The sequence below is a fragment of the Vipera berus genome, assembly GCF_964194415.1.
Source record: "Vipera berus genome assembly, chromosome: 17".
NCBI classification, from domain to species: Eukaryota; Metazoa; Chordata; class Lepidosauria; order Squamata; family Viperidae; genus Vipera; species Vipera berus.
Window position 1 is genome coordinate 3,223,010 of NC_138220.1, and position 21,964 is coordinate 3,244,973.

The 21,964-nt window shown below is 49.9% G+C and overlaps 1 protein-coding gene across 2 annotated transcripts in view; it reads right to left on the reverse strand.

Annotated features, from left to right (window-relative positions):
* AGRN (agrin) overlaps positions 1 to 21,964 on the reverse strand; it is a 128,421-nt gene that overhangs the window by 4,855 nt on the left and 101,602 nt on the right. For both annotated transcript variants that reach the window (XR_014028210.1, XM_081341355.1), the window contains exons 15-33: positions 20,881 to 21,024; positions 20,617 to 20,741; positions 20,233 to 20,338; positions 19,635 to 20,012; positions 18,870 to 19,004; positions 16,359 to 16,486; positions 16,002 to 16,116; positions 14,845 to 14,964; positions 13,650 to 13,997; positions 12,291 to 12,483; positions 11,499 to 11,714; positions 10,959 to 11,188; positions 10,136 to 10,270; positions 9,459 to 9,555; positions 8,177 to 8,341; positions 7,400 to 7,511; positions 5,263 to 5,379; positions 3,695 to 3,884; positions 2,899 to 2,986 (exon numbers count right to left, since the gene is read on the reverse strand). Coding sequence is in view for 1 of the 2 variants with exons in the window: in XM_081341355.1 (XP_081197481.1) it covers positions 2,899 to 2,986; positions 3,695 to 3,884; positions 5,263 to 5,379; positions 7,400 to 7,511; positions 8,177 to 8,341; positions 9,459 to 9,555; positions 10,136 to 10,270; positions 10,959 to 11,188; positions 11,499 to 11,714; positions 12,291 to 12,483; positions 13,650 to 13,997; positions 14,845 to 14,964; positions 16,002 to 16,116; positions 16,359 to 16,486; positions 18,870 to 19,004; positions 19,635 to 20,012; positions 20,233 to 20,338; positions 20,617 to 20,741; positions 20,881 to 21,024 (3,142 nt within the window). In the remaining variant the exon portion in view is untranslated. The remainder of the gene's footprint in view (positions 1 to 2,898; positions 2,987 to 3,694; positions 3,885 to 5,262; positions 5,380 to 7,399; positions 7,512 to 8,176; positions 8,342 to 9,458; positions 9,556 to 10,135; positions 10,271 to 10,958; positions 11,189 to 11,498; positions 11,715 to 12,290; positions 12,484 to 13,649; positions 13,998 to 14,844; positions 14,965 to 16,001; positions 16,117 to 16,358; positions 16,487 to 18,869; positions 19,005 to 19,634; positions 20,013 to 20,232; positions 20,339 to 20,616; positions 20,742 to 20,880; positions 21,025 to 21,964) is intronic.

A 21,964-nucleotide genomic window follows, 5' to 3' on the forward strand; every position in this document is an offset into this window, starting at 1 on the left:
CGTTCCCCCTCCTGGGCCCAGGGGAGAAACGGGTCGCTCTGAGCAAAAACTATTTTGAGATGAAAACAGGAAATTGGTGGTTTAAAAATACGGAGTTGAAATCACTGCCCTTCCAATGTTACTCAAGAGGAAGAGAAGGCAGCAAGTACAAATAAGCGGAACTTGCGGACCTCTCAAAGTTTGTTATGCCTTCGAGTCCCAGCCTGAAAAATGAGAGTAACCAAGATCTGGATGACCCGGGCTTGGTTGTGCTGGTCAAACACGGCTTAACCTTGCTCTCAACTCTTAGGAAGCAGAGATCCTACGGTCTAAGGTCAAGGGTAGGCAACCTTGGCTCTTTTATGACTCATGGACTTCAACTCCCAGAATTCCTGAGCTGAATTCCTGAGCTATGCTGGCTCAGGAATTCTGGGAATTGAAGTCCATGAGTCATAAAAGAGCCAAGGTTGCCTACCCCTGGTCTAGGTGAACCCCTTTGCTCCCGAGGAGAAAGAGCAAATAGCTCAAGGAGGTGAATCTGTAAGAAACAGGCGAAACCATGCGGAGGAGCCAAGCCGAATGTCAAAATGAAAAAGAAAAAAAAGGGAACAGCGAGACCCGGATGCGAGATACAAGCACACCTGCTTCGACAAGACTCACCTGAGGTCCAGATGATAATCCAAAGCATCGGGACTTAGAAGCAGAAAGAAAGGGGAGGCATGCATTAAGCACTGGGATAGAATGCGAACCGATCAAAGGTGGGAAAAGCGGCTAGTCCCTATGAAACCCCCGGCCATCCCGCTGGCCTTTGCCAGATACAGATCTGAGACAAGCCATCCTTCCAGCGGGCACCCGGTCAGTTTCTCTTCAGGGTGTGCCAAATGTTTTGCCCAACAAATGTGTCTGAAACGCAGAACAGCTTGAAATAACCCTTTTCAAGCTTGAACTGGGGTGATCCGAATCGAAAGCGGCTCGAATCTGGAAACGTTTTAGCACAGCGGCAGGGAGGAACTTCCATGTTATTTACACTATCAAGGAATTACCGTAACCAGCAGAACAAGCAACGGGAAATCAGGCATTGTGAACAACTCATAAAATGGCTTCAATCTTGGGTTAGAGTGGATGAGGGTTAAACGAAGGGAGATCTGGGGCGGGGGGGGGGGGGAGGGTTGTGTGGAGAGAAGGGAAGCAAGTGGAAAGTCAAACGAAAAAGCCCGGCCTTCTCTCTGATTCATACCTCACATCGTTATTTCAATTATGCAAATTGGGATTTCTCTCTGAAACTAATTCATGCGTTGAGACTCAAGAGTTGGGCATACTGTATATGGAAAGAGAGAAAGAGAGAAAAAAAGAAGAGAGAGAGAGAGAGAGAGAGAGAGAGAGAGAGAGAGAGAGAGAAAGAAAGAAAGAAAGAAAGAAAGAAAGAAAGAAAGAAAGAAAGAAAGAAAGAAAGAAAGAAAGAAAGAAAGAAAGAAAGAGGGAGGGAGGGAGGGAGGAGAAAGGGAAAGAAGAAACACACTCCAAAATTTGGAGAACAGAGGGTGCTCTAATATTCTGTCCCCATATAAAGCTTCAGGAAATGGACTCTTGGAAATAAATTGAGGCATTTATTCATTTCAATTCCACAAATATGGAAAAAAAAGTTGACTTTTCTCTCCCTGAATTGGATCTGAAGTCCCCTAAAGAGAGCTTTCAGCCTTTGCTCAAGCTGAGCTCTCAAAGCCGTTTTGCTCAGTTGTGAAGTCTGGAGAACAATTTAAACAACAACAACAACAACAACAACAACAACCACCCTTTACCAAGCGGAGGAAACCCTCAAGCCGCTTCCCATGAATATTTTTCTACTTGCTTCTTTATTTTTTTCTATTTCGGTTTTGATCCCTTCCTGTTTAAACCCAGGTGAGCGGAAGGATGGCGGGTGGTGAGAGAGTGATGGAGACGGAGGTGCGAGCGAGGAAGACGTTTTTTTTTACTTACGCCGGTATCTCATTGGTCAGTTGGCTTGCAAACGAAACAAAAGCACAAAGGTGGTTGAGGACAGAGAGAAGGAAAGGAAGGGGGGGGGGAGAAAAAAAAAAAAGAGCAGCAACGTGTGTGTCTCGTTTGCCAAAGGGACTCTGGAAGGGGAGACTTTTCAGCGGAGTCTCCAAAGGCCAGGATAGCCTCTAAGACATCCTGGGTGGGATTGGAGAACAATTAATCAGCCAAGAACGAGACGTACAGAAACACACACACACACACACACAAGTGGGGAGACACAATAGGTTGGATGAGCCGAATGGAGCATCCCTCCTCAGGAGCAGTGTACCTGCCAAGTGCATGTGCTAAAAAAACGGGCGTCAGAGAAAGAACACAGCGGTCGACTCTGCACAGGAGCTTCTGATGAGGTGTTGCAGATAAAGAAACTGGGGGAGATCCCCTACACACACACACACACACACACACGCACGCACGCACACGCACGCACCCCGATATCCTACAGGCTGAGTTTTGTTGCCCTTGAGGTTTTGAGCTGGAACGAATCTTCTGCTTTGGGGTCCCTCGCTTAGGACGCAGGGAAGGTGGCAAAGACTGCAAGGGGTGGAGGGAGAAAGGATTAGCCCCCTCCAGATTTCGGACACTGAATTCGTGAACGGAAGGACCCCAATTCTTGGCTCCAAGACAGTGTTTCTGGCTGGGGGAATTCTGGGAGTTGGAAGTCCTCCCGCCTTCAAGTTGGGTGGGACTTGTGGTCCAGCTCTCCCTACGGCCAGATTTTAAAAGTCAGGCTCCTCTCTTTTGTTTTAACCTGTTCGGTCTCCCCAAATCAATATCTCCCTCCCTCTCTCTCTCTCTCCCTCTCTCTCTCTCTCTCTCCCTCTCTCCTCTCTCTCTCTCTCACACACACACACACACACACACACACACACCAGTCATTACCTCTTGGTAACAGCGTTGTGGTATTCTATGTAGGTCCGGCCATCGAAGGCGACAGCTTCTGAGTCTCCGGCTGCCTTCTCGGTGAGGACTGGAGGGAAGGAAGCAAATCCTCAGAACGGGCCACTGGTGCCAGATGGCGAGCCCCATAATCCCCAGCCAGGAGGTTCTGCGTCTCAGCAGAGTCTCAGCAAGTTTTGTGTCTCGGCTTTGGGAGGGGGGTGGGAATTGGGGGGTGGGTGTGTGGGGAGAAAGCCCAGAATTTTGATCCTTTCAGGCTGGAATATACCCTGCCTCGAAACCTCACTTCCAGCCCGCCTTGAGAAACACTTAGGTTTATATACATACATATACTTATATATATATATACTTATATAAAATAGCACTTAAGACTTATATACCGCTTTGTGGTGCTTTTACAGCCCTCTCTAAGCAGTTTACAGTGCTGGCCTATGGGAAAACCCCCCCCCCCAACAATCTGGGTCCTCATTTTATTGACCTCGGAAGCATGGAAGGCTGAGTCAACCTTGAGCCGCTGAGAACCGAACTGCTGGCAGTCGGCAGAGTTAGCCTGCAATGCTGCATTCTAACCACTGTGCCCCCCTGCCCCGGCTCTTTGGCTTCCCTAGAGCCAAAGTGGGATTCAGTAGAAAGAAGCCCCCCGGGGGGGAGACACCAAGCAGGTCGGGGAAGGTGTTCTACCTGTCCTGCACCCTCAAGGGTCAAACCGGCGGTGGAAGAGTGAGTCAAGAGCTCCTGCGGAGGCCCACGGCGGTTTTCCCTGCCAACCCAGCCTCACCTTTCTCGCAGTGGGTCCCGGAGAAGCCTCTGGGGCAGGTGCATTCATAGGTCTCCAGGCGGGGTTTGCAGGCGCCCCCGTTCTGGCAAGGGCTAGGTTTCTGAGTGCAGGGATGAGAGCGGAAGGGAGAAATCTCAACGGCGCTGCGGATGTTTTCCTCCTTCAGGACGGGGGTCCCTTTGATGGAAATCTGAGCCATTGGGAGAGGAGCAAGGAAGGAATAAGGTCTTAATGACAGAATTTTTAACAAGAGGCTAACAGACTGCCGAGTCCCACCCCAGGGATCAAAGAAGCCAACCTGACTCAAATTAGTGCCTTCCTGGTGGAATTCCCATAATCCTCAGCTAGCATGGCTAAGGATCCTACTGGGTGGTAATTATGGAAGCTGCTATCCCATGCAGTCCTAAAGGATTGTAGGAGGGAGATGTCTGGTGAAATCCGGTGATCTACCGAAGAAGAGAACTTTCCACCGACATCTGATGAGCTTCTGGAGGACCAAACCACCATCTTCCTAGCTAACGATGTCCTCCTCAAGTGCTTCTCACCATCAAAAACTTCCTCCCACCATCCAGCTGCAAACTGTCCTACCCGTGGGATCCAGTCCTCCCTGCAGCAAGGAACCCACTGGATCCTTCTCAGGGCTAAACCTAATCAGTTGCTTCTTTGTTCCTCGCCAGGTGTTAATTTTCCTAAGCATTCTCTTTCCATCCAGGAACTCCATTTTAACTTTCCTATGGCTGCAGAACACAAAGCCCTGCGCTCTCCACCCCGTATTTCTTGCAGAGCTCTTGAAAGTTGTAGTTCTCCAGGAGCCAGGAAAACCAGAGCTCCTCCATTTTCAATCTACTTCTTTCTGGAAACAAGTTCTCAGAAGGCCAACCAAGATGGCCTTCAAGTCCCACCCCAGGGATCAAAGGAGGCAACCTGCCTTTCGGGTACAATCCCCTTCAAAACAAAGATAAGCGTTTAATCGGAACGCTTTCCGAGACCAACATTTTGAAGCATTCACTAGTAAAAAAGGAGTTATGTATTTTCTTTATAGGAAAGATAAGAGTTCTAAGGGCTGTAAGGCACTAACCCTCGCTCCCAAGGCTGGAGACCTTATTTTATTTTATTTTTTATTTTAATTCCATTTATATCCCGCCCTTCTCCGAAGACTCAGGGTGGCTTACAAGCTTAGCAGTAGCCTTCATTCTATGTATATGCCTGCTTATTAGGGCTTTCATACACCCCCCCAAGCGGCATTATTACAAAGTCAGCTTATTGCCCTGAACAATCTGGGTCCTCATTTTACCTACCTGGGAAGGATGGAAGGCTGAGTCAACCTTGAGCCTGGTGGGACTCGAACCTGCACTAATTGCAGGCAGCTGGTGTTACTTAAGGAGGCATTAGCCCCCATTAGCCTTATATTTGATGCAAGTTTTTTTTTTTGGGGGGGGGGAAACGGGACACCACTGTGCACTACGAAGGTATCAATCCCCATGAAAATCTCCCTTCTCAAACAAACCCACCCCAAATCCACAAGCTCTACTTTTGGACACAACCAACCCAGGAAGACTGTTCCATACCTTCTGGATGGCTCCGTCAAAGCTAGCGGACACCGCGGCAGCCCGGGCCAGTTTGCTGAAGTCTGGTGCTCCCCCAACATAGAGGGGTTCCTTTAAATTCAGTGAGGTGTGGGGCAACTGGATAAAAGGGGAGGGGGGGACAAAAATCACTGAGAACGGAGGTCGCAAAGACGGGAAGGGTCATACCCACTACAAGAAAAAAAAAACCTTCTCCGGATCGCCTTGAAGATTAACACATTTATTACACCGCAGTACAGTTTTCACGGAGGGCAGGCCCTTTATGGCTATATTTAACTGATGGTTGATTAGACCATGTTGTGGGAAGGGGGTGGGATGTATCCTCAGCAAATCAGTTTAGCAATAAACTAGCCCCACAGGTTCCTTCCGTGCCTTTCAATCTTCCATTAACCCACAGAAAAAACTGTGCCCATCAAAGTTGGTTTTAAAAAAGGGGGTTAGCTCATTACAGCCGCAAGACCCCACAGCTTATTAAGAGTTTCAATCTGGTCCCGCTAGAGATATCTTCATCAAATCTAATGTTGAGAATCAGCGAAACTACTGCAATAAGGGAGAAAAGGGACGGTTTCAGCTTCCCCAACCACGAGCCACGGTTTAACGAACCCTTATTTGCCCCTGTATCAAAGGCACCGCCCGCCGTTTCAAATTCACCGGGTTAAAAAGGGAACTATCTAATGTGTGAAAGCGTTAATGATGGAAAATGGCTCGAACTTCAGGGAATGGAAAGGGGAGTGGGAGCCACAGAAAACTAATTATCCTGGATGCAGATGGCTCTCTTTTTAACTAGAAAAAAAATGGAAACATCTATGCTAAAAGAGGTGGTTGTACAATGGGGGAAAAAAAAAGGGGGGGGAATGATAACCTATTTCTATTATTGGTGTTGGGATGGGGAAGCAAAAAAGAAAGAAAGAAAGAAAGAAAGAAAAAAATATTGATCATGATGGAAAGAAGATGAGGATGAGAGGGTCGTTATACTTATCTCTTTACCTTACGAGATTTCTGACATCCAGACAGCAAGAAAAAGGAGGAGGAGGAGGAGGAGGAGGAGGAGGAAGAAACACAAAGGGGAAATCAAAAGACAAAACAGAGAAAAGATCAGTGATATAACAGCACCACATAAGAGAGTTGCAAGATTCGTTAAATTCTTTTGGCCGTCGCCGAGGCAGACGTAAAGGAGAAACTGATCTCTGGAGAGGAGTGAGCATAAACTACACAGATCCTCGGATCCCTCTTGTTTTAAGGTCTTGCTTCTCCTCTGGAAGGAGGGATTCCTGCCCAAAGGATCTCCAACGGTCTTAAGAAGAGGTGGGGAGAGAGGAAAGGATATCCAAAGCTACCACCAGGCAAGGACTAAACACTTTCCTAGGTACCAAATTGCCCACGTTTCAATTAAAACCAAGCTACAGGTAGCCCTCGAATCACAACGGCTCGTTTAGCGACCGTTCAAAGCTTTCACACGACCATTGCAGCATCCCCCCCCCCCGAGTTGCAGGAACAAAATTCAGACGCTTGGCAGCTGACTCACCCTTACGACGGTGGCAATGTCCCCAGTGACACCAGCCACCCCCTTAACTAGGTTGGAAAGCAATCAAGCACAACCACAGACCCTGGTTTATTTCTTATGGGCTGTCATAGCTTTGGAACCTCCAGACTTCGAGGCAGGATATCTGTGTAGAAAAGAGCTCCACAGCTCAGCTATGAGAGGAAGGCCCTTCACCAACATCTCACGCTAAGAGGGGCCATTGGTTGTTCCAGGGTGACTGAAGATACTCCAGCGGTTGCACTTCGTCAGGGAGAACCTAACAGCTTCGTCCACACGTTACACCAAGCCTGTTTATAGTTTGAACCTGGGCTCATTTGAGGAGGCTTAGCGCTTCTTGCAATCCCCGTTCCCAACTGATTTAATCATGCGAATCAAAAAAAAAAGCGAATTAATTTAACAACTGGATTAAGTGTATTGTGTGCAAATGCAGTCAGATCATGATAAGGGACCTCTGGGGTCTCAGACTACGGGAGGCTAAAAGAGAAAGAGGGGTGTGTGTGATTGCAATCCTGGTCTGAATTTAAGAAACCGCCCACAAGGGGGTCCCAAATGTTTTCAAGAGTGGCATTAATTTACCGGCGATTCCCCCAGGATCCGTTCTCCGTTGTTAATTCTCATGATGCCCTTCCGAGTGTTCCTCTCCAGCGAAACACTGATCCAGGTGTTCAGAGCGATGGGCTCTCTGCTCCTGGGGGGGCAAGAATGGAAGATATAACACAGGGAGAAAAAAGACAGGGGAAAAAATCGTTCTATTCTGTCTGTGAAGCCATTAAGCTAAGCTGGTTCCCCTATTTTCACGCTGGGAATTTTTAAAAGTCAGTCAAGTGTTGGTTTTGGAGAAGCCAAGATAGGACAGTACAATTCCATATGGTTTAGGTTTAATCCCATATTTAAAATCTGAGTTATAATGATTTTGGGGCGTATGTAGTCAAGACTTTTAAATCAAAGAAAAGCAGTGAATTAAATTTATATGCTGCCCATCTCACCGATAAGGCGATAATCCAATCACAGTGATATAATTTGCTATTATTTGTAAGGCTGTTATAAAACCCAACGTTATAAAGTTGCAACGACAGTATAAAATACGGTACGGTTTTTTTGGTTGATTTTTTAGGTTATCATTTTGCAAAGCAGGTGAAAAATATAAGCCTAACTCTCCTCCGGATGCTTTCATTTTTCATATCTTAGAAGCTTGTCAAGGGTTTTCCCACGGTGACAGGATGTAAAGAAATGAAATAAATATATATACGTAAAACCTGCTTTCCTAGGGTTTTTTTGGGAAGTCCATAAGGGCTGAAATATGCCTCAGTTTTAACTTTTTTTGAAAAAATGGATAAGGGAACATTTTCTTACTTGATTACGGCGGCTCCTTTGCCCAAGTCATATCTGTAGTCCAGGTATCCATTGTGAAGCGTCAAGGAGATAAAATCTCCTTTTCCATCCGTCTTCTGTCCATTGTAGAAAATTAAACCGTTTGGATTTCTGGATAGGAACACCACTTCCATGGCCATCTTATCCCTGGGGGATTGAACAGAGGCACGTCAACAACGTGGGAAAAATAATTTCCCATGCTGCTAAAACAAAACGAAACAAAAACATACCAGAAGGGTTTTTTTTTTAAGTAGGGCATATGAATATTTCATCTGGAAATTTGACCTGATTCCTGACTGAATGCGATAGGGAATCAGCTGAGAGGATTTGAGTTCTCAAACTGAATTAAGAGGCTTCCCAAAAGAATTCGGAACTTCTCAGCTTGTCAAATCCCCTCAAATCAGTTTGGAAAGCTGAGATGAACCGATTCAGCGCCTGAATCGAATCAAAACCGTCCTCTCCAGGACGAGAGCTCGGATCAAACTGATGATCTGAGTCACCAGTTGGCCCCAATTCACACCATCATCCCCTGGACAAGAAAAAGAATGAAAGACAGAAGAAGAAGAAGAAGAAGAAGAAGAAGAAGAAGGAGGAGGAGGAGGAGGAGGAGGAGGAGGAGGAGGAGGAGTGGAGAGACAGAGAGAAAAAAAGGAAGGAAAAGAAAGCTTCTACAGGTAAGTCCTCAACTTACGACCATTCCTTTAGCAGCCACTGAAAGTTACAAGGGCGCTGAAAAAAGACCAGTGCTCGCACTTACGGCCGTTGCATCATCCTCACGGTCACGATTCAAATTGGCAACCAAAAATGTACTTATAAGGGTTGCGGTGCCCCAGGTGGCTTCTGTGGGAATCTGGACTCATTTAATGGCGAACCTGATTCAATTAACAGCCCAGCCATTCGATAATGTCTACGGCAAAATAGGCTGTAAAACTGGGCAGGAGTCACTTAGCAACGGACGTTCTGGTCCCGATTGTGGTCGTTTTAAGTCGAGGACTGCCTGTACTTGGAAGGTGAACTAGGAGGTGCCATTAACTGCAACCGGCGCTTTCTCTCCGGCGTAAAGAACGACACGGTCAATGGAAAATACTTATAAAATAAGGATTCCAGTTCAGTTGTTAACATCACTGCCATTTTCTTGAAGCGGCGAGGAAGGAAGGAAGGAAGGAAGGAAGGAAGGAAGGAAGGAAGGAAGGAAGGAAGGAAGGAAGGAAGGAAGGAAGGAAGGAAGGAAGGAAGGAAGGAAGGAAGAAGGAAAAAAACGTACTGTAGATCTGGCACAAATGTCTGGAGACCGTTCAGCTCCAGGTAAGAGAATCCGTTGAATTCTGGCAGAAAAGGCATGGTCTGGTCCATTTCTGCAACTGAGAGAGAGAGAGAGAAGAGGTGGCATGAATAAAGGAACAAAAGCCATTTACTGGATATGTGCTAAGTGGTGGCTGGTTGAATTAAACAAGGTTTGTGCCATTTGCTAAGCTCAAATCCAACATATGACAGGCTGCCCGGTCTGCGGATCAAAAGCTCCCACGAAAGGGGGTTGGAATCAAAAGCGGATGATTTTTTCCCCCCCATTTTAAACCTTTAAAGAAATGTTAAAGAGACCCTTGAAATTTCTGGCTGGAGAAACTTTATTTGGAAGCAGGACAGCTTTCTACAGGAATTTCCTTCACCTTCGACTTCACCGGCAGGAGCATAATCGGAGGAGTGTCTGATGCAGCGTCTGCCAACCTTGGCAACTTTTAAGACGGGTGGGCTTCAACTCCCAGAATGCTGTGCTGTGCTGGCTGGGGAATTCTGGGAGTTGGACTTCACCCGTCTTAAAAAGTCGCTAAGGTTGAGAAAGGCTGGCCTTAAGGACCTGTCTCGCAGCCCCGATTTCAGCGACCTGTAATTCCCCTTGGATGATTTAAACCTCTTATCGTAGCTGCAATCCTAGCCACTCACCTGATTCGCAGAATTCGCCTCCTCGCCCCATGGGGCATTCGCACTTCGACCCGCCTTCGGGCAGCACCAAGCAGGTGGCGGAGAGGTGGCAGGGATTGGGGTCACAGGGGTTTCTCTCATCGGCACAGGTGGGTCCTGGGGCAGGGCAAGAGGCACAGGTGTTAGCAAGGCAGCTGACTCTGGAAGGGCTTTGAATGGGTTCGCAATCATTTGCCAAAAAGCCTCCTGGCTCCACGAGCACCCAGGAACCCACAGTTGCCTCTTCCTCCTCTTCCTCTGCAAACCCCGCTCCCCTCTAGCACTGATCATGTTATCTAGTTGGGTAATGAAAGGTCTGCAAGACAGTGCCAGGGACCCCATAGCCATTCTCCTCCTCCTCTCCTCCCTGAAAACTGATGATGTCATCTAGTACAGACAATGAAACGTCTGCAAGAAAATAACCCAGCTCAGAGAGCACCAGGAACCCCACAGCCTTCCTCTTTCTCCTCCTCCTCCTCCTCTCTGCAAACCCCGCTCTCTCCCAGCACTGATGATGTTACCTAGTACAGTCAATGAGACGTCTGTCAGAAAGCCACCAAGCTCAGAGGGCACCACGGACTCCACAGTTCTACCCTGAGCTTCAGATATTCTCTCCCACCAACCATCATTTTCAGTGGGTCGGGGAAGAGAGCGCCAGCCTCTTTGCCCCTCTGTGCATGCAGAGAGCTAGCCCGCCGGGGGGGGGGAAGGGAAGCTGCCTCCTTGCGTTTAGAGAGCTAGCTCTGCGGAGAAGAACGGGAAGCCAGCCAAGAGGCCTCCCACTCACAAACACACACAGACACACCTGTGTAACCGTTGAGACACTCGCAGTGAAACATCTCGGCCTCCATGACGTGGCAGAGCCCGCCGTGGTGGCAGGGGTTGGGCTGGCAGGGGTTGTTGCCACATTCGCCCACCCCGCTGCCATAGAGCACGTCGTCGCCCTTCTCCCGCAGGTCGTACATCTGGTTGTTGACGTCCAGCAGACGGACGCAGCCCTTGAGGCCAGCGGTGACCGACGTGCGCTCAGCCACCCTAGGATGGAGACAAACAAGGATATCACCCAAAGACTTCAACCTCCGGATTTAAAGCAAGGGACCTCCGGCCAGGGACTTTGAGGGAAACACAGGTAGTCTAGTGACCGTTCAGAGGGACCCAACGGCGACTTATAACCAGTTTTTAAATTTATGACTGTTGCAGGATTCCCCCATGGGAAGTTTTGGTCCAATTGTGGCCGTACGTTGAGGTCTGTTTGTACAGAAAGTTTTTTTTTTTAAAAAAAATAAAATCTAGAAAGTTTGCTAGCCATCGGTGGGCGAAGCCCTCCGCCCACAAAATGACTCACACGGCAATCTGGTCTTCCGGGGCTCCTCCAACAAAGAGGTCGGTGTCGAGATTTAGCCCATCGGTTCCACTTGGGCTCTCGCCGTGGACGTGCGGCTCTCCATCCACGGACAGGACGCCGTTCCTCCGGTTGCGGTTGACCACCAGCGCGTGCCACTGGCCAGGCTCGATGGGCACCCGGCTGGTGATCACGCCTGTCCCGGAGCCGGTGTTGAACCTGGGAGAGATTGTGAGAGGTGATTGTCATGGTTCTGACAGATGAAACTCTTCCAAGAGCTTCAGGCCGTTGTTTACCTTCCACAATCTTTATTTGAGTTAGCATAGCATTGGCACTAACACAGTCGAAGCCCCAAAAACCGAGTTCCCCTCCCTTGAGCACATAAGTATCAAAGCACAATTCCCTCCTTCAATTAACAGTCATAAATCACTTTCCCCAATTAGTTTGAAATGCAGCCTTTCCCTCCAGCCCGCCAATTCTTATCCTCTCTTATTTCAATAACCTTGGTTCTCACACTAGGTTCAGCATTGTTATGTCTAGCTAATTCTCGTCCAACTTCCTCCCCCTCCCGGCATCGCCTAACTCGAACTCTTAAGAGTAAAACGTAAGAAGGAAATGGTGGCATCTCCATCTGTTGTCAAAGGAAAAATGTCCGACGTTAGCGGCGTTGACAACGAGGGCACTGCCGAGTTCTCCTTTGGACATCTGGTTGGCGATCCGGCTTTGAGGGAAGTCTTCCAAGGCCTGCCCTCTCCTGCCCCAAGGCCTCCGCCACCTTGTCAGGCCACACCTCACCTGAGCTCCACGAATCCGTTCACCAGCGCCAGGGAGAGAAAGTCTTTCCCGCGGTTCTGCCCATTGTACAGGAGCAGCCCGCTCAGCTCGGAGGCCCGGAATTCCATGGCGATGCGCACGGTGTGGTAGGCCTTCATCATTTTGAAGGCCAGGTAGGACTTCCCACCGAAGCTGGGGATGAAGTATCGGATGGCTAGGGGGAAGGAGGGGGAAATCCCTGCATTATTCCTTATTCAAGCAAGAGCTTTTGAATCCACGGGGATAAAAGCACTTCTCCCCCCCAAAAAAAACCCCTCCCACCACGTCCTTTACACTGGCAAATCCTGTTCCCTTGAGCGTGTTGCAATGTAAGAAAAGACCTTTTCTTTACCAAACGTAGGTGTGCTGCATTTACCCATGTCTCCCCCGCCTCCCCCCTCCAATCATCCCTTTGGCTCTGAATGCCCCATTATTCATTTGAAAAGCAGGAATGCTTTTCGGTGCCTTCTCAATAGTGGGCCCCCTCCTCCTGCGAGACCACTTGGTGTATATAATGCTGCCTCTTTGTTGCCTGGCCCATAGAGCCATTTGGGCAGTGGTGGTGGAACATCAGTCATAAATAAATCAAAGGAAACGTGAAGGCTGTGTGGCCGGAGCGGAGAAGCAGAAATGGGGTGCTTCTTCCCCAAAGTGGGTATTTCTTCTTCCTTGCGAACCCTCTTACGCTATCTAGGTTGATGTTTGTGGAGAAGGTGATTTAGAACACAGAACAACAGGGTTGGAAGGGATCCTGGAGGTCTTCTAGCCCAACCCCCTGTTCAGGCAGGAGACCCTACACCAGGGGTAGGCAACCTTGGCTCTTTTAGGACTCGTGGACTTCAACTCCCAGAATTCCTGAGCCAGCTGCGCTGAAGGGAAAGGGAGAGGTTTCCAAGCTGAGCCATGCTGGCTCGGGAATTCTGGGAGTTGGAGTCCACGAGTCATGAGGGGGCCATAGTTCCTCCATGCGGGCTCAGGAATTCTGGGAGTTGGAGTCCACGAGTCATGAAGGGGCCATAGTTCCCCCATGCTGGCTCAGGAATTCTGGGAGTTGGAGTCCACGAGTCATGAAGGGGCCATAGTTCCCCCATGCTGGCTCAGGAATTCTGGGAGTTGAAGTCCACGAGTCATGAGGGGGGGGGCACAGTTCCCCCAGGCTGGCTCAGGAATTCTGGGAGTTGAAGTCCACGAGTCATAAAAGAGCCAAGGTTGCCTACCCCTGCCCTACACCGTTCTGGACACCAATCTCTGCTTAAAAACCTCCAGTGATGGAGCGCCCACAATCAGCTCTTCCACTGATCAGTTGTTCTCAGGGTCAGGGAATGTCATGGTTGAACTTACATTTCTCGCAGACAGCCCCTCCTCTTCCGGCTGGGCAGCTGCAAGTGAAATCTCGGCCGTCGTCCTCGCAGGTGCCACCATGCAAGCAGGGGTGAGACTCACAGGGCCGAGCGGGCTTCCTGGTGGCGGGTAACGGGCGCAGGGGTTTCTTCCGGTCTGGGGAGGCTGGAAGGCTGGTGCTGGGCCTTTTGGTTGTGACCGTCCCAAAGGATTTCCCGTTTAGCCTTCCTGGATTCAGGGACTGGCCGGTAGGGGTGATGGGGAACCGCTGGGAGCTGCTGGCTGTGGGGGCCATGGTGGTGGCGATCGTGGTGGTGGTGGTGGTGGTGAAAAGCTGGGGGATCCAGTCTAGAAAGAGAACAAGAGTAGAGATGGGAAGGTCTGGGAGAAGAAGAAGAAGGAAAAAAAAACCCAGAAAAATTGGGAAAAACCCACGGCGTTTTGCTCTTTTTCCCCCAAAAAGTCGTTTGGAAAACAAATCTGTTTTTTTTCCCCTACAATTTTTTCAGTTTTTCCTCCACCTCTAAACAAGAGGAAGCGGAAGGTTTGGGGGACTGGAATGGAGCGGTGGAACTCCCTACCACAAGAAACCCAACCGTGATGGAGAGGAAGGCATAAGAGGGAAGAGGCGCAAACCGGAGAAACGAATCTTTTCTCCGTGGGCTCTGTGCTTGTGGACGCCGTCCCTGCCCAAACGTGAAGCTCGGGCAGGATAGGTTTCTTAGGAATTAATGGAGCCGTTGAAAGAAATAGGAGATCTGTCTCACCCTCTCAGACCCAGATTAAGCAACGGATCAAAACTCAGCCCGTTAAGTGGGTGGCCGAAAACTTTGCTCTCGTTCCACCTTTCCCAAAGGGAGGAAAGTAGGAAAAGCAACTCTCTCTTGGGCGAAGGTTGTAGGAATTGGCATCCCTGGTTGCCGAAGAGGAAGCTGGCGGCGCTGCCCGCCAAAACGGAGCTGCCTGTCTTCAGGGCTGAAATCCTCTCGCAAAGTCCCGGTGATGGAGGAGAACGGGAAGGTTTAGCGGACTTTCTGGGTTGGAGGGGGAATGAGCTTTTTTTTGGGCAAGGAAAATGTGAACCGTTGAGACAGGAAGAAGAAGAAGAAAAAAAAGAGTGAAGCAGAGAGATAGGAAAGACGGGAGGGAGGAGAAAGAGGAAGAAAGGAAAGAAGAAACGAAGAAGGGAGGATACCAAAGTCCATAAACTTGACGTTCTCTTGCTGGGGTCTCTTCACCAAGACTGTTTTCTTCTTAGAGGCTTTGATCTGCTTCAGAAGGGCCCGCTGGATGTCGGCAGCCGTGTAAGAAGTAGCTACAAAGATCAAGGAAAAGAAGAAACAGGAGCCTTGGGGAGGTGCATCCTCCACCTTGAAGCCAGAAAACAACACACACACACAGACACACACACACACACACACAGACAGTTCTCCCCCCCCCAATTGGGCTCAGTTTTTTTCCCTTTCTTTCCGCTAAGCAAAAGACATGCCTTAAAAGGGGTTTCAAAATAAAAAGCAAAAGACAAAACTGCTTTTTTTGTTGTTGTTCTGCCACCGGATGATAAAAGCTTTGAACTCAGAACGGGCCCTTTGGCTCTAAGGAAAGGGGGGGGGGGGAGAAAAAAGGGGGGGATTTGGAACATTGATCCTGCATTATTAAAAAAAGCAGAAAATCCGGGACCGGTTTTCCGTGGCACCCTTTTTGCCTGCCCGGAAATTCCAGCGAATAGAAATAGCTGCTGGGGGGGAAAAAAAGCAGAATTATTACAATCTCCAGCCAGCCAGCCAGCCTGCATCTTCCAGCGTGAAGGATTGAGAGGATGGTGGCAATAATGGCCTAGGACAATACAAATACTCCAGCCTTTCGATTTCCATCGTCCTTGACTCCTGGCCAGCCTGGCGAGAGAGGACGGGAGTTTTAAGTCCCACAACAGACACAGTTGGAGTGGTGTTGAAGTGAAGGAGTGGGACAAGGACTAGGAAAAAGGCCTCTGCTCCCTTTCAGCCTGGCCTACCTTCTAGGGTTGTTGTGGCAGGGGAAAACGGGAGGCGGCCTTAGAAGTAGTCCCTATAGATGTAGCCTCAAGAGGCAACTAAGGCCTCTTCGTGACCTGTGGGCTGCAATGCCCAGAATTCCTCAGCCAGCCAGGAATGCTTCCCTCCTCACCCCCATCCATACTGGCTCAGGAATTCTGGGAGTCAAAGTCCACAGATCATAAAACGGCCCGTAGTTGCCCACCCCTACTCAAGAGTGACCGAATGCAAACCAACCGACGGGTCAATCCTAAATCTAACCGACTGGGGCAGGCCTGCGCCTGCCAAAATGAGGAGGGGGAACCAGGGGGAGACTTACCTGGATCAAAATGGGACTCCACAATCACCCTGACGGCACTGCTTTGGCCCAGATGCCGCACCTGGACACTCTTAAAATCCCTCTTGACCTCTGAGTTGCGGAAAAGCTCGTCCAGCTGCCCGGAAATGAAACAAACCAATCACACACACACACACAAACAAAAGATTTAGGGATCAGCATCCTTATTCACCCACCAGGGTCCCTCCTCAAAAACGCCTGCAAGAGCTTGGATTTTAGTTGTGTGGACCGAGAGCGGGCGCCGATCCCCCGGGGTTGCAGGAGAGCCACGATTGTGCTACGCAATCCCGCCGCCGGCGGAAAGCCGCCGTGGCCTCGTTTTTTTCTGCGCTCGCTTACCACGCTTTCGATGCTCCGGGCCGTCTCTCCAAAGAGCTCCGATTTGGGGTCGGCCATTTCGGGGGTGTAAAACAATTCCTGGCCTTCCACCTCTTCCAAAATGAGGACCCCTTGGAAGACTTTGGTGGCTGCAGGGAAGAAAGAGGGCAGGGGGAAAGAGACAAGGCCAGGAAGAAAACGTCCGGTTAACGCGACCAAAGGAAGCCACGCGGAAGGCAGTGTCAAAACAATCCAGATACCCAAACCGTTTTTAAAAAAAAAGAGTGTTCAGCCCCTCGGCAGAAAGAGAGAAGGAAGAAGATGGTGGCAGATGAAGAGCGCTGCGGGATCAGGGTTAGTCTGGATGGATCAGAAGGAGGCTTATATGGGGAGGGTTAGTACTTTGAGGCCGGGTGGGTGGGTGGGTGGGTGGGTAGACCGGGGTAGCAGAAAGCCCGGGGTTGTGAGAACTGGCAAGAGTTTACCATAGAAGCTCCTCCAAGTTGCAGCCTGGGTGGGGACCCTCCTGGACCGGCTGCGTAACGAGAGAAAGAGGGTTAGCTGGGGCCAAGAGAGAGAGAGAGAGAGAAAGAGAGACAGAGAGAGAGAGGGAGAGAGAGAGAGAGAGAGAGAGAGAGAACATCAACTACTGGAAAAAAACAAGAGATGGGAGGGGGTTACTGGCGTGCAAACAAAAGGGAGAGAAAGGGGAGGAGGGAAGAGAAAGAGGGAAGAGAACGGGAGGACAAGGGACCCTCCCCTTACCATTTTCCCTCCTGGGGTGCCGCTGATCTGGGTTACAAAATTCACACAGTTTGGGGAGAAAAAGCAGCGGTGGGGAGGAGCTGCATTCCCTAAACCAAGGTGGTGTCCTTTACTTTTCGCTATTTATAAGCTACCTCTTATCAATCGCCCAGCCTGGGTTCTTCAGAAACAGGCTAGCATGTAGGCAGGAGTCAAAGCCCTGGTCAAACCATGATCAAAGGTGGAAGAGGAGGATAAGGTTAACAAGCATTCAAATGTTATCTTCCTTTCCCCACCCCGGGGTTTGCATACGTGGATTGATTCTGAAGAGGGGAAGGCCTTGCTTCTTAACGGCTCTCATCCCGTGGGGATTTTATTGAATTTTAAGGAACTGATGGGGCCAACAAATGAACTTTTCCACACTCGGTGGACTTCCCTTCCCCCCCCCCCCATTTTTCTCTTTCCAGGCAGATGGATCCTCGAGAGCTCAAGAAGAGGAACGAGAGAAGCTGGTTTGGGCATGTGGGCCTGGCAACTGATTGCTGAATTAAGCCTGGGCAAAAAGCCAGAAAGTTGGGTCCTACACCCTAGGTGCAAAGTCAAAAAAGAGGCCAGCGGTGTCCTCTCTCGGGATGCTCCACTGCGCTGCCCTCTGCGTGCACGGATTTGGCTTCAGTTGATGAAATATTATTCAGGTTTAAAAGCAGAAATATTGCACTGCATCGTTATTGCATTGACTCTTCTAAAGGGAGAAAAAAATCCTCTTTCTTTTCCTCCCCTCCGTCGGTCCTTCCTTCCTTCCTTCCTTCCTTCCTTCCTTCCTTCCTTCCTTCCTTCCTTCCTTCCTTCCTTCCTTCCTCCCTCTCCTCCATTGGTCCCTCCATTCTCCATCTCCTTCCTTCCTTCCTTCCTTCCTTCCTTCCTTCCTTCCTTCCTTCCTTTCTCCCTCTCCTCCATTGGTCCCTCCATTCTCCATCTCCCTCCCTCCTTCCTTCCTTCCTTCCTTCCTTCCTTCCTTCCTTCCTTCCTTCCTTCCTTCCTCCCCTCCATTGGTTCCTCCATCCTCCATCTCCTTCCTTCCTTCCTTCCTTCCTTCCTTCCTTCCTTCCTTCCTTCCTTTTTCCCCTCCCTTCCCTTCCCTTCCCTTCCTCTCTGCTCTGCCACTCATCTCACAAATGTGGCTTTTTGCTGTGTTGCTGGTCAGGAAGCTGGCAAGTTTTTGCTGCGTGACCACAGACGGATCTGTCTCTGAAAGTGAAGGAAACCACGCCCCACATTTTATGGATCAGCAGAATCCTTAGTGGACCAGATCCTTAGCTTGTCAACCTCCATTTTTTTTAATCTTCCAGAATGTGACCAGAAGACTCAAGGGAGAAAGCTGCTGGAGCAGATTTGAGAAAGAGAAGCTGTTAGAGATGGACCCTCAATTCTTGCTGGACTTTCACAGTTGGAAGCAAATGCTCTGGACTCTCTCTTAAACCTCCCGGAGAAAAGGTCAGGCCTGAATCTAACGAAGAAATCAGCAACACATCGATCTGAAAATCACGGCCCGATCAGCTCGGTCGTCCCGTTGGAAACGCATCCGAAATGCGCCGGGGTGGTTTTCTCCGAGAGAGTTTTCTCCGAGAGACGCTGGGAATTGCAGCTGGGCAAGGAAATGGAAGGACGGACCCCCAAATTTCACCCTCGCCATCACCTTAGGACACTTGAGGATGTGCTTTTTCCCACCCCGAGAATTTCGTTCCTAGCTGAAGCTCAGCATCCAGAAGAGAAAGGGAAGTGATCTACCTGGGCAGTTGCTTCCTTCGGCGTCAGCGGCTGGGGTCTTGCCGTCCGAGCAGCACCCCAGAGGCGTGTTGTAACAGGTGGCTCTCTCGATGAGGTGGGGACTTGTCACCTTGGTGTCTTCCATTTCTTCCTCCCCTGTTTCAGCCACGGGAAGAAGAACACAATTACAATTTATTTATTTATGTATTAATTGAATTTCTATACCGCCCTTCTCCCGAAGGACTCAGGGCAGTGTACAGGGCAATAAAAGCCTTACATACAAAAGTTAAAAGTAGATTAAATTAATTAAGCCCTAACAATAAATAATTTAAAAATACCCCAAACCCTTAAACCAGGCCGGCCTGTTCAAATAAATAGGTTTTCAGATCACGGCGGAAAGAGCAAAGGTCGGGAGCCATCCGGAGCTCAACCGGTAATTGATTCCAAAGGGCTGGCGGGCCCACAGAGAATGCTCTCCCCCTGGGGGCCGCAAGCCGACCACTCAGGTGACTCTGAGGACACAGATAAACCTCCAAGAGGCCTCAATGACTTGCTAAAAGGATGCAAATGACCAGCTTGTCTGCAAGGAGTATAAATCCTTCCACTCCCCACCATCCGGTCCAAGATGAAGAAGCTTCTTAGGTGAGAAGCGAAACGTCCTCGAAGAAAAACAGAGAAAGTCCAGTTGACTCTTGAAAAAGCACCCGTGGGGACAACCAGGACGATGGAGAATCTCCACACACACACACACACACACACACACACACACAGGTGTGCGTAACATACCTGCAGAGCTGGCCCCACTGCCTTCCTGATCTCCGCTGGTGCCCAGTTCCGGATCTCCGCTGCCTTCGGCGCTGCCCGATTCGATGTAAGCCACCTGAGTGGTGGCAGGAACCACGGGGGCCGTCAAGAGGGGTCGGGCGGTGGTCTGGCGGATGCCCTGAGTTGTCCACGGAAGGGTGGAGAGGACGGCAGGCTTGGTTACCCTTCGGGTGACCGGCTGGCTATGGCGGGAAGCATGGTCTTCTGAATGCCAGGGGGAGGAGGAGGTGGTGGTCCTGGCCAGCTCGGGAGCCAAGGTCGTGATTTGGGGGGGCAGAGGGGGGACAGAGTCCAAAGGGCGCTGGGTCGCAGGTGGGGTGGGGTGGCTGACATGGGATTCTGGAAGAGACCAAGGCAAAAGGGAATGCGGCGTAAGGTGCCAAGAAGACGGAATTGGGGGAGAATTTGGGGTAGCCCATAAAAAACAAACAACCAGGCTCAGAGAGCACCCCCCCCGCCCCCCCCCAATGTTAAAAGAAGTGGGACAGCTGTCAATCTCTGTGCAATTGCTTGGTCTAAGGAACCCCGTTAGCACTCAGGTGTGCAAATGGCGACTCACCTGCACACTGGCCCAAATGCTTCACCGCTATGACCTTCCCTTGCCGGCAAGCAATGGTCCTCAGCTGACACTGGTCACCGTAGGTCACCCCATCAGAGCCACAGACCTAGAAGATGGGAGACGTTGGGAGTGGTGAGGGGCAGGGAGAAGAAGAAGAAAGAGTGGTTAGTCAAGAGATCAAACCTGGAGAATTCTTGGGGGGGGGGAAACCGTGCTCCTTGTCCGGACTACCTCGCAGGACTGGCAGAAGAGACCTTTCATGCTATTAGGACAAATCAGCGCCCTTACTGTTTTGATTACTGTTTTGAATTCAACTGGAGCTGATCTAATGGGAGATGTTGTTGAGTTTGACCACCCGTCTTCACCGCTGCTCCCTCTGCTCACCTTGGATGTGTCAGCTTCCGTGCAAAGCAACGACGGACACTCGCACTGGGCCAGGCCGTTCACTTCCACGCATGACGCCCCGAATTCACAGGTCATTTCAGTGCAGGATGAGGGGGCCGAGAGATCTGGGGATCATGCACGCCTTTCAACGCAAACGTTAAGCGGATCCTAGTTCCCAACTTAATCCTCCAAAGGAAGAATTCTTCCTTCGGCTCTCTGGCAGAGTATCCCTCCAAAGCGGTTGCCTACGAAAGCCACTTTTACCTTTCTCACAACCGGACATTCCCAGCTTGCTTCCGCTGGGACACTGCTTGCATTTGGTACCGGTGATGCCGGTTTTACACGAACACAAGCCGGTCATCTGTTCGCAGTCATCCCGCACGGATCCCACGGGGTCGCAGTGGCAGGCTGTCCGGGAAAGCAAAGGAAGGTTTGGGAAGAAACACGCGGGTGTCAAGAATTCCTTCCCCCATTCAGAGCATCCTTCGGAAAGATGGGTGCCAAACTCCCAGAATTCTCAGGGCTGTGCGGGTAGGCTGGGGAATTCTGGGAGTTGACCTCCGTGCTGAAATCTGGAGGAAGGCTTGAAGCTGAAAGGACCGGGTTGGATAAGACTGATTTGCAAGAATGGAACACAGCTCTTTTCTCAGTGAAGCAAAAATAAATAAAATAAAATAAACCCTTTTCTCGTGCAAATACAAGCTGGCTGAGGAATTCTGGGAGTTGAAGTCCACAAGTCCTCAAGTTGGCAAGGTTGAGGACCCCTGATCTATGCCGATCAGCTTTTCCAAAGCCCCCAACTCTTTCCTCCTTCAGACGGGGCCTTTTCCGTCATGGCCCCATATCCCTGGGAAAAAGACCACTTTCCCAGGAGTCTCTAGGGCCCTCTTTCCCTGGGGGAGAACGTAAAAAAAAAAAACTGGCCCACACAGAGTTCATTTTAAGAGACCCGGGCTATTTTTTTTTCCTGATCCTACCACTGGCTTGTCTCTGTTACGTTACGTACCGGCTTCAGTATTTGTGCTTTAAAAGCCCGTGTTTTGATGACGCGTTTTTCTTCTGAAAAGCGGATCATAAATCTATGAAATTAAAGCCGACTTTTCTACTACTGTCTGTCTGTTCCTTTGCTATCTGGAGACTGAACATTTAATACCTTTCTGCATTTAAAGCAGGTTGCTGGGCTAAGCCGCTAAAGCCAGCTGGAACTCAAGCAGAACTGGGCCCAGATGACTTCACGGCTCTGATATGGCAAACCAAAGTAGGGATTTGGGACACACACACACACACACACACAAACACACACACCCGCGTAAACAATGCAGTAAGACCTTCTCGGGGCACAGAAGAA